Genomic DNA, 12,655 nt, shown 5'->3' with positions numbered 1-12,655 from the left:
AAATTTAACCCAGGTTGTTATAAATGAAAGGTGTTAAATGTAATATTCATGATAATGACAAAGAAAAATACAAAAAAAAAAAGAAAGGAGAAGGGAATCAAAATAGCCACTGCTAAAATCAACAAAATACAAAAGTTGGAAGCATTAGAGGTAATAAGGGTAGAAAGTAGAAGACACACAAAAAACAACAAGATGGCAGTAATATGTCTTCCTTATTGGTAACTACAGCCAATGTAAATGGACTAAATGCTTTAATCAAACGGCAGAGAGTGAGAGAATAGGGAAAAACCATATCCAACTATATGCTGTGTACAAGAGACACTTCTTAGGCCCAAGGACACAAAATGGTGAAAATGGAATTTTGAAAAATAATATTCCATGCAAATAATAACCAAGAGAATAGAAGCGGTGATCTTATTATCAGACGAAAGACTTTAAGTCAAAATCTGTTACAAGAAAGGACATAATAAGATGAAACCATCAATTCATCAAGAAGACAATTATGCATTCATCTAACATCAAAGCACCTAAATACACAAAGCAAATACCAAAAGAACTGAAGGAAGATGTGTTGTTGTCAGGTGCTTTCAAGTCTGTTCTGACTCAGCGACCCCACGTACAACAGGATGAAACACTGCCCGTTCTTGTGCCATCCTTCCAATTGTTGTCATACTTAAGGCCAATGTTGCAGCCACTGTGTCACTCCATGTCGTTGAGGGTCTTCCTATTTTTCAATGACCCTCTATTTTACAAAGCATGATGTCCTTTTCCAGGGACTGGTCCCTCCTGATAACATGTCCAAAGTATGTGAGATAAGTCTTGCCATTCTTGCTTCTGTGGAGCATTCTGGCTGTGCTTCTTCCGTGACGGATCTGTTCGTTCTTCTGGCGGCCCACGGCATAGTCAGTATCCGTTGTCAACACCAGAATTTGAAGACATCAATTCCCCTTCAGTCTTCCTTATTCACTGTCCAGCTTCTGTATGCACATGAGCTGACTGAAAATACTCCTGCTTGGGTCATGTGCCTCTTAGTCTTCAGGGTGACATCTTTGCTTTTTTCACACTTTAAAAAAGTCTTTTGCAGGAGATTTGCCCAATGCAATACATTGTTTTTGACTGCTGCTTCCATGGGTGTTGTTTATAGATTGTGTTGTCTATATATCACATGTTGTCAATGAATCTTCCTCTAATCGTGATGCCACATTCTTCTTCGTGTAGTTCGACATCTCAAATTATTTCCTCAGCGTAGAGATTGAATAAAAATGGTGAAAGGATGCAATCTTGACACACACCTTTTTGGGTTTTAAACCACTCACTATCCCCTTGTTCTGTTTGAATGACTGACTGCCTCTTGGTCTATGTACATGTTCTGCATGAGCATAAGGATTTGTGCTCATTTGTGTTCATATTACAAGGATAGGCCACATATAAGGTCAGAAAGTCTCAATAAATTTAAAAAGACTGAGATAATATAAAGTATTAAGCACAAATGGTGTGAAGTTAGAAATTAATAACAGAAGAAAATGGAAAATATATAAACATGCAGAAATTAAACAAAGCACTATTAAACAACCAATAGGTCAAGGAAGAAATCAAAAGAGAAAAGACAAATCAGAAAATATTTAGAGTTAAATATAAAACATATAAAAACAGAGACACAGTGAAAGCAGTGCTCAAAGGGAAATTTATAGCTATAAATGCATACATTAAAAAAGTAAATCAATATCCTAACTGTACATCTCGAAGAACTAGAAAAAGAAGAGCAAGTCAAACCTAAAGGAACCAGAAGTAGATAACAAAAATCAAAACAGAAATAAATGAAATCGAGAACAACAAAAACAAAAACTCAGAAAAACAAGAGACAATAAAACCATAAGTTGCTTTTTTGCAAAAATCAGTAATATGGACAAACCTGTTCCTAGGCTGACATAGAAGAAAGAACAGAAGATGCAAATAGGTAAAATCAGAAATGAAGGTGGGGACATTATAGCTGACCCCACAGAAATAAAAAGGATCATAATATAATACAATGAACAACTGTATACTGACGAATTAGATAATCTAATGAGATGGACAAATTCCTAGAAACACAAACTTTCTACACTGACTCCAAAATAAAGGATTTCAACAGACCCGTAACAAGTGAAGAGATTGAGTCAGTAATCAAAAACCTCCCAACAAAAGAAAAGTCTTGGATCAGATGGCTTCTCTGCAGAATTGTAAAAATCATTTAAAGAAGTGTCGCCAATCCTTCTTAAACTTTTCCAAAAATATATAAACAGAGGGAACACATCCTAACTCATTTTTATGAGGTTACCAATACCCTGATACCAAATCCAAAGATACCACAAGAAAACTACAGACCAATATCCCTTATGAATGCAGATACAAAAATCTTCAAAAAATGCTAGCAAACCAAATACAAAAGCATATTCAAAGGATTATATGTGATCAAGTATACAAAGGATACTTGATCCATGATCAAGTGGGATTCTCCCAGGAATGAAAGGGTGGTTCAACATTAGAAAATCAATCACTGTAATACACATTAGTAGAACAAAGGAAGAAAAGCACATGATGATCTCAATTGACACGGAGAAGGCATTTGACAGACTCCAGCTCCCTACCATGATAAAAATACTCAACCAGCTAGGAATAGAAGGGAAATGCCTCAATCTGATAAAGGGCATTTATAAAAACACAGCTAACATAATACTCATGGGAGAAAGACTGAGAATCTTCTCCTTCAGATCAAGACAAGACAAAAATGCCCACTGGCACAAGTGCTATTCAATATTGCACTGCAAGTCCTAGCCACAGTAATTGTCGTTAGGTGCTGTCGAGCCAGTTTGGACTCATAGAGACCCTATGTACAACAGAATGAAACTCCGCCTGGTGCTGCGCCATCGTCATAATCGTTATGTTTGAGACCACTGTTGCAGCCACTGTATCACTCCATCTCATTGAGGGTCTTCCTCTTTTTCACTGACCCTCTATTTTACCAAGCATGATGTCCTTCTCCAGGGACTGGACACCCCTGATAACATGTTCAAAGTATGTGAGACCAAATCTCACCATTCTTGCTTCTAAGGAGTATTCTGCTTGTGCTTCTTCCAAGTGAGACTTGTTCATTCTTCTGGCATTTCATGGTAGATTAAAAATTCTTCACCATCTTAATTCAAAGGCATCAATTCTTCTTCGGTCTTCCTTATTCATTTTCCAGCTTTTGCATGCATGTGAGGCAACTGAAAATATCATGGCTCGAGTTGTTGTTAGGTTCCCTCGAGTTGGTACTGACTCACAGTGACTCTAGGTACAACAGAATGAAACACTTCCTGGTCCTGTGCTGTCCTCAAAATCACTGTTATGCTTGAGTCCGTTGTTGCAGCCACTGTGTCAATCTATCTCGATGAGGGATGAATATTCAATATTCTTTGCCAACACCACAATTCAAAGGGGTCAATTCTTCTTCGGTCTTCCTTATTCACTGGCTTGGGTTAGACATGCCTTAGTCCTTCAAGTGATATCTTTGTTTTTAAACACTTTTAAAGTGGTCTTCTGTAGCAGATTCTCCCAATGCAGTGTGTCATATAATTTCTTGACTGCTGTTTCCATGGGGGTTGATTGTAGATCAGAGTAAAATGAAATCCCGTACAATGTCAATCATTTTCTCCATTTATCATGACGTTTCTTATTGGTCCAGATGTGAGGATTTTTTTTTTATGTTGAAGTGTAATCCATACTAAAAGCTACTTTCATCAATAATTGCTTCATATCCTCTTCACTTTCAGCAATCAAGGTTGTGTCATCTGCATATCACAGGTTTTTATTGAGGCTTCCTCCAATCCTAATGTCCTGTTCTTCATATAGTCCAGCTTTTCAGATTATTTGCTTAGCATACAGGCTGAATAGGTATGGTGAAAGGATACAACCCTGACACACACCTTTTCTGACTTAAAAACATTCAGTGTCCCCTTGTTCTGTTGGAATGACTGCCTCTTGGTCTACGTACAGGTTCCTCATGAATTCCTATTCTTTGCAATGTTATCTATAATTTGTTATGCCAGAGCAATTAGGTAAGAAAAAAATAAAATGATTGCAAATCAGGAAAGAAAACTATCCCTTTTTTCAGAATATATGATTCTATACATAGAAGGCCCCAAAGAACCCACAAGAAAGGTATTCCAGCTAAGAAATGACTTCAGCAAAGTGGCAGGATACAAGATCAACACACGAAAATCAGTATATCAGGCAGGATATAAGATTAACACTCAAAAATACATCAGCAATGAGCCATGTGAAAAGGAATTAAGGAAACAATTCCATTTACAATAGCATCTAAAAGATTATTGCTACAGTTTGAATTGTGTCCTCCCCCAAATGTTGTAAATCCTAACCTCTATTCCATTTGGGAATGTGTTGTCTTTGATATGTTTATGAGACAGGATTAGTGTAGGGTGTGTCTTGAGTCATTCTCTTTTGAAATATAAAAGAGATTAAACAAGCATGTGAAAAGCAGAGATGGGGGAAGACAGGTGTGAAGCCACATGAAGATCACCCAAGAGCAGAATATCAAACAGAGACAAGTACCTTCCTCCAGAGTTGACAGACAGAAGGCCTTCACTTAGAGCTGGCACCCTGAATTCAGACTTCTGACCTCCTAAACTGTGAGAAATGTTTGTTAAAGCCACCCACTTATGGTATTTCAGTTAAAGCAGCAGTAGATAACTAAGACAGAATTAGGTACTGTGAAGTGGGGGTGCTGCTCTAACAAACACCTACAATGTTGAAGTGTTTTTCTAATTAGGTAATGGGTGGAGGCTGGAAGAGTTTTAAGGTGCTCATAGTAAATTATGTTTATGTATGTCTGAATTATGTTCAAATGTTTGGTGAAAGGTAGAATTTGTGATGAATCTGCATAACTAGAGCAACAAGATAAACAGAAAATACTCAAGTTGTCAAGGATTTCATTTTATTTGGCTTCACAGACCAATACCCATGGAACCAAAAAAACAAAAACAAACCTGTTGTTGTCCAGTCAATTCTGACTCACAGTGATCCTATGGGACAGAGTAGAACTGCCCCATAGGGTTTCCAAGGGGCACCTGGTGGGTTCGAACTGCTGATCTTTTGGTTAGCAGTCATTGCTCTTAACCACTACGCCACCAGTATTTCCCCCTGGTTAGCAGTCATGAAATCAAACAATGTATTGAATTGGGCAAATCTGCTGCAAAAGACTTCTTTAAAGTGTTAAAAAGCAAAGATGTCACCTTGAGGACAAGGTGTGCCTGACCCAAGCCATGGTATTTTCAATCACCTCATATGCATTCCAAAGCTGGACAATGAATAATGAAGACTGAAGAATTCATGCCTTTGAATTATGGTGTTGGCGAAGAATATTGAATATACTACGGACTGCCAGAGAACAAACAGTTCTGTCTTGGAAGAAGTACAGCCAGAATGCTTTTTAGAAGGGAGGATGGCAAGACTTCATCTAATGTACTTCAGGGGGGACCAGGCCCTGGAGAAGGACATTGTCTTAGGCTGGGTTTTCTAGAGAGGCAAAACCAGTAAAGTGTATAAATACACAGAGAGATTTATAGCAAAGAAACAGCTCACATGATTGTAGAGGCTGGAACGCCCCAAATCCATGGATTAGGACAGAGGCTTCTCCTGATTCACATAGCTGCAGGGGCTGGCGAACCCAAGATTGGCAGGTCAGAGAGCAGGGATCCGCTCACAGGCTGTGAAGATTGACGAATTCCAAGAATGGCAAATAAGCTGATAGCTCAAGTCCCAAGAACCAGAGGTCAGAAGAACAGGAAGCAGCTGCAGGATCCAGAACAAGCAAAAAGCCAGAATGTCTGCTTATATTTGGATGCAGGCCACACGCTCGAGGAAAATCCCTTTCAACTGATTGGCTACTCACAGCAGATCCCATCATGGGAGTGATCACATAGAAACACTGAGAATAATGGCCCAGCCAAGTTGACACACAATCTTAACCATCAAAGACATCATGCTTAGTAAAGCAGAGGGTCAGCAAAAAAGAGGAAGACCCTCAACAAGATGCACTGACACAGTGGCTGCAACAGTGGGCTCAAACATAGCAATGACTCTGAGGATGACACAGGACTGGGCAATGTTTTGTTCTGTTGAGTTGGAACTGACTCCATGGCACCTAACCATATGCCTGTGGTTATAATCCCATTTTGGAATTAGTTGTCTTTGTTATGCTAATGAGACAGGGTTAGTGTAGGGTGTGTTCTGAGTAAATTTCTTCTGAGATGTAAGAGAGATTAAACAAGCATGGGAAAAGCAGAGACGGGGGAAGAGAGATGCTAAGCCAGGAGCAGAAGCTCAAAGAGACAATGACCTTCCTCTGGAGCCAACAGAGAGAGATGGCCTTCCTCTAGACCTGGCACTCTGAATTTGGATGTTTAGCCTTCTAAACAGTGAGAAAATACATCTGTGTTCGTTAAAGTGACCCACTTGTGGTATATCTGTTATAGCAGCACTAGATAACTAAGACCAATACCTAGAAATAAACAGGGAGGTAAAAGACTTGTACACTGGAAACTATAAAACGTTGTTGTTGTTAGTTGCCATCTAGTCAACTGTGACTCATAGGGACCCCACGTGTGCAGAGAACTGCTCCATAGTGTTTTCAAGGCTGTGACCTCATGGAGCATATCACCAGGCCTGTCTTCTGAGATGCTGTGTGGGTTTGAACCACCAATGTTTTGGCTAGCAGTTGAGTGTTTAAACATTTGCACCACTGAAAGAAATTACAGAAGATCTAAATAAATGGAAGGACATTCCATGCTCATGGATTGGAAGACTTACTATTGTCATGAAGGCAATACTAGCTAAAGCAATCTATAGATTCACTGCAATACCCAACCGCCTTCTATATAGAAATAAAAAAAATAGAAAAGCCAATTCTCAAGTTTATATGGAACTTCAATGGGCCCTAAATAGCCAAAAAAAATCTTAAAAGATGAACAATATAAAAGGACTCACACCTGCCAATCTCAGAACATACTATAAAGTTACAGTTATCAAGAGTCTAGTACTGATATAATGACAGACACAGACCAATGGAAAATAATTGAGAGAGCAGAAATACACCTGCACATTTATGGTCAATTATCTTTGACAGGGGTGCTAAATCCATCCAATGGAGAAAGAACAGTCTCTTTAATGAGTGGTACTGAGACAACTAGATTTTCACAAACAAAAGAATAAACCTGGACCCATACCTCACACCATATCAAAAACTAACTCAAAATGTATCAAAGAGCGAATGTAAGAACTAAAACTATAACATTCTTAGAAGGAAGCCCAGAGGTTATATTTTGGAATCTAGGTTTCAACAACAGATTCATAGATATCACATTGAAACATGAGACACATAAGACAAAATAAATAAGACCTCATCAAAATTAAAACTTGTGATCATCAAAGAACATTATTAACAAAGTGAAGAGACAAGCTCTATATTGGGAGAAAATTTTTGGAACTATGTATCTGATAAGGGTTTAATATCCAGAATATACAAAGAACTCCTACAACTTAACAACAAAATACAAATAACCCAAACAAAAAATGGGCAAAGAGCTTGAACATTTTACCAAAGAAAGAAATACAAATGGCCGATAAGCATACATACAAAAAATGGTCAGGGAAAGGCAAATAAAAACCACAATGACATATCACTTCATGTCCATAAAATGGTTGTGACTAAAACAACAGAAAACAGGTATTGGTGAAGATGTGGAAAAACAGAAACCCTCATGCATTGCTAGTGGGATTGTAAAATGGTACAGCCACTGTGGAAAACATTCCGGTGGCTCCTCAGGAAGTTGAACATAGAATTACCATTAAAAAACAAAACCCACTGCCGTTGAGTTGATTCGGACTTACAGTGACTCTGTAGGACAGAGTAGAACTACTGCCACACAGGGGTTCCAAGGAGTGGCCAGTGGTTTCGAACTGCTGACCTTCAGGTTTGCAGCCGAGCTCTTAACCACTGCAGGGCTCCGGAATTACCATTTGTTGTTATTGTTAGGTGCTGTCAAGTTGGTTCCAACTCATAGCGACCTTATGCACAACAGAACAAAACATTGCTCGGTCTTGCACCATCCTTACAATCATTATGCTTGAGCCCATTGTTGCAGCCACTGTGTCAATCCATCTCGTTGAGGGTCTTCCTCTTTTCTGTTGACCCTGTACTTTACCAAGCATGATGTCCTCCATACAATCCAGCAATTCAGCTTCTAGGTATATACCCAAAACAACTGAAAGCAGGAAAACAAGCAGAAATTCGTACACCAATATTCATAATACCCAAAAGATAGGAACAACCCAAGTGTCCACCAACAGATGAATGGATCAACAAAATGTGAATATTGCTCAGCCATAAAGAGAAACGAAGTCCTGATACATGCTACAAGATACATGGACCTTGAGAATATCATGCTGAGTGAAATAAGTCACAAAAGAACAAATACTGTATCATTCCATTATATGAAATATCCAAAATAATCAAGTATATAAAGAGAGCTAAGTGTATTAGTGGTTATCCAGGGCACACAGGAGGGAGGGAGAAAGGGTAGCCTACTGCTTAGGGGACACAGAGGTTCTATGAAGGTTGATGGAAAAATCTGGAAACAGTTATGTTGATGGTTGCACAATATGATCAATAAAATATCAATAAATTATACAAGAATGTTGAAATGGCAAATATTTTGTAACATACATATTTACCCCCCCACACAAATAATAATAATAAAAAGAACTGGTCATATGTCACAATAATAAAAAAAAGAATTGGTCATAAAAGACATTGTGGTTACTGCCTTGCTCTCTTTTAAATCACTTTCTGTAGTAGGAAACCTGGTGCCATATCATGAAGACACACAGTCCTGTGGAGAGGCCCATGTGGTGAGACACTGAAGGTCTTCTGACAACAATTGGTAGTGCATTGGTAGGCATGTTAGTGAGACTTCCCGGAAGTGGACCTATCAGCCCTAAAGGCTATAGATTACTGCAACTCCGGTTGACATACTGATTGCAACCTCATGAAAGATTCTGAGTCAGAACCACACAGAAAACCCGCACTTGAATACCTGACCTGCAGACACTGTGAGATAATATGTTTTAAGACTAAGTTTTGGGAGAAGTTTGTTATACAGCAACAGATAACCAATACATCTAGTGTGAGTTCTCTCAAGCTTTCCAAAAAGTGATCAATGAATGCTTTCCCACTTACTGCATTCATATCTACTGATCATGTATCTTCTTATGCACAGAAAGGTAAGAGTTACTGCTGAAGGCTTTTCCACATTGATTACATCCATAGGGTTTTTCTCCCGTGTGAGTTCTCAAGTGTTTCTTAACAGATGAGAGATTATTAAATGCTTTCCCACAGTCATTGCATTCATAGGGTTTCTCTCCATTATGTATTCTTTTGTGCACAGTAAGAGAAAAGCTACTGCTGAAGGATTTCCCACACTGATTACATTCATAAGGTTTTTCTCCAGTATGAGTTCTTACATGCTGTGTTAGATGTGAGCGCTTCCTGAAGGTTTTTCCACAATCATGGCATTCATACGGTTTCTCACCTGTATGAATTCTATTGTGCACAGTAAGGGAGGAGCTTGTGCTGAAGGCCTTTCCACACTGATTGCACAGATAATGATTCTCCCCAGTATGAACTCTCTTGTGTGTTTTGAGGCTACATCTAGTGCGGAAGACATGAAAACACTGATTACATTCATAGGGTTTTTCACCAGTGTGAATTCTTGCATGCAGTCTAAGGGATGAGAGATTACTGAAGGCTTTCCCACAATCACTGCATTCATAGGGTTTCTCCCCATTATGTATTCTCTTATGAACAGTAAGGTAAGAGCTACTGCTGAAGAATTTTCCACACTGGTTACAATCAAAGGGCTTTTCTCCAGTATGAATTCTCTTGTGCTGAGTAAGGTTTGATTTTGTGCTGAAGACTTTAAAACACTGATTACATTCATTGAGGCTCACTCCAAGATGACTTCTCTCCTGTTGATAAGAGACAAATGATGACTAAAATTTGTAATATTTTTAATATTCAGTGCTGTCACAGGAATTTTTTTCTCCTAGGAATTGTTACATATAACATTATTGTAATATTGATGTCTTTACTACATTCAATGTTCATATATGGTTTAAGTTCTTAGAAATTAAATAAGAACTTAAATAGATGCTCTGCCACAAGTCTTTATTAAATTCAGAGTTTCTCTGGTAAATTTAAGGTCAATGTATGTTTCAAACACTCAGTATATGAGTCATATTTATGGAAATTTTTACTCAGGAGAGCTCTCAGTGAGATAAAAGTTTGGAGCTATTTAAACTTGTCTCCAAATTTATAAGTTTCATAGTATCTCTCCAGACACCACTTTCTCTTGGTTAAATGCCACTTGCCTTTAATGACCCTGCTGGTTATTTTGTGGTACTTCTAATTTATGGAACTCTTCTATTGTGGAAAACCAGAAGTCATTCATGTAGATCTTACCATTTTCACACATTTAGATTGTTTTCTAAAAATAGGCTGCGTAGAAATTAGTTCTTTGGCTTTAAGTACAGTCTCCACATCTGAAACAAATGGAAAATTAATTTAAATTGGTAGAGAAAAGAAATGATAAAATGGACACCTGAGTAAAGACAAGCTCTCAGAAATTAAGGTTTATGTGGAATTTCACAATGAAAGGGACATGGGCATGGAAGATTTAGGTATTTATTAAAAAAGCATTCTAGAAAGACTGATATTGATGTTGATAGAAATATACAAAGATTGAGATGGATGCTGACAGAAAGGAATGATCAAGAATGCAATTGGGAAGAATGGAAAAAAGACAAAGACCTTATATGGACAGATTATTTTTTCTCCCTCTTAAGGTTAAAGTATGAGATAATGAATGGTAAGTTAAAGATGACTGTTCTCAGCCTTCTTGTCAGAATAAAGGGCATTTTACAAAGTTCTCTGACTGACATTTCCTAATAAAATGCTTACACCCTGCATTCACTGGCCAGAGCTCTTTCTCATGAGGAACCTGGTGCTCACCTGGACAAGAACCTGGGAGAATTCTTCTATTTTCTGTCATCATCTGCTCTTGCTCCAACTGGGAGATCAAACTGGGTTTGTCCACTTGATTCTCTATCCCTAGAGAAGAGAAACATGATGTAGGGGGACTGTGCAAGGCACAAAAAGCCCCTCCATGAGACTGAAGCCAACATTTCTGATGATGGGCAAACGTGACCTTAGGAACAGTGGAATAATCATTTCTAAATTCTAATGAACAGAGTAGATGTACTTTCATAAGGAACAAAAGCCCCAAGTATACTACCTCAATATGCAGGGTAACTGGGGATAATTGGTCCCAGGAGCTCATGTCCAAGTCCTAATACAGACTTCAGAAGCCCCAAAGCATTTAACCACGGAGAATCAGTCAGGGCAAAGGACAGATCTTCAGTCCATAGAGAAGGCAATAGATAGCAAAGCCCATGAAGGTAGATGTCATGTCTGTCTTGTTCACCGGTATATTCTCAATTCCCAGCACCGATGCTGGAACATAGCAAGTGCTTTATAAAGATTTCGTGCCCAAAGGATTAAATAGATGTAGGAATCCCGTTGGTCTTATCAAGTGATGCCAGGTTCCTGCTGTTCCCTAGCTTCACATCTCTGTATAGTTTTCTCTGAGAAGGGTCCAGCAATACCCACTCCTCCTAGGTGAACTCCACAGCCACATCTTCAAAGGTCACCAAGTCCTACCATTGGAAACATCATGCTCAGCCAAAAACCACACCCACCAATGTCATAGGAAAAGGGTCATGGCTGACAGAACTGGAAAAGGGGAATCCAAAGCACAAAATGTACGCCAGACAAATGTTCTTGTCACAAATTCATGTGACTGTCACAACTTGTTTAGGACTCTGCTCAAATGCCGCTAAAATGACACACTTTGCCTTCCTATTCTATATAAATCAGCAAGTCTTCAATCCCCCTTATCTCTCCTACAGTGTATTATGGATTGAACGGTGTCTTAGTCATCTAGTGCTGCTCTAACAGAAATACCACAAGTGGATGGCTTTAACAAAGAGAAATTTATTTCTTCACAGTAAAATAGGCTAAAAGTCCAAATTCAGGGTGTCAGCTCAAGGGGAAGTTTCTCTCTCTCTGTTGGTTCTGGAGGAAGGTCTTTCTTGTCAATCTTCCCCTGAAGTAGAAGCTTCTCCATGCAGAAGCCCCGGGTCCAAAGGACACGCTCTGCTCCTGATGCTTGTTTCTTGGTGGTATGAGGTCCCCCCTCTCTGCTAGCTTCCCTTTATCTCTTCAGGGGTACAGGCCACCCTCCAGGGGAACTCCCTTTACATTGGATCAGGGATGTGACCTGGTAATGGTGTTATGCAATCCCACCCTAATCTTCTTTAATATAAAATTACAATCACAAAATGGAGGACAATCTCAGAATAGTGGGAATCATGGCCTAACCAAGTTGATACGTACATTTCTTGGGGGACATAATTCAGTCCATGACAAATGTTATGCCCCCCAAAAGTTATGTTGAAGTCCTAATCCCCAGTAGCTGTGACCATAACCTTGTGTGGAAATAGG

At 38.9% G+C, this 12,655-nt stretch overlaps 1 protein-coding gene across 9 annotated transcripts in view; it reads right to left on the bottom strand.

Annotated features, from left to right (window-relative positions):
* Positions 1-234: 234 nt before the first annotated feature.
* ZNF557 (zinc finger protein 557) overlaps positions 235-12,655 on the bottom strand; it is a 37,497-nt gene continuing 25,076 nt past the window's right edge. For all 9 annotated transcript variants that reach the window (XM_064280479.1, XM_010600834.3, XM_064280477.1 and 6 more), the window contains 3 exons: positions 11,105-11,203; positions 10,556-10,635; positions 235-10,062 (listed from right to left, as the gene is read on the bottom strand). In XM_064280479.1, the coding sequence (XP_064136549.1) occupies positions 9,286-10,062; positions 10,556-10,635; positions 11,105-11,203 (956 nt within the window). In that variant the 3' untranslated portion in view covers positions 235-9,285. The remainder of the gene's footprint in view (positions 10,063-10,555; positions 10,636-11,104; positions 11,204-12,655) is intronic.

Source organism: Loxodonta africana, chromosome 3 (genome assembly GCF_030014295.1).
Source record: "Loxodonta africana isolate mLoxAfr1 chromosome 3, mLoxAfr1.hap2, whole genome shotgun sequence".
NCBI lineage: Eukaryota > Metazoa > Chordata > Mammalia > Proboscidea > Elephantidae > Loxodonta > Loxodonta africana.
This window is presented reverse-complemented; position numbering and strand designations above follow the sequence as displayed.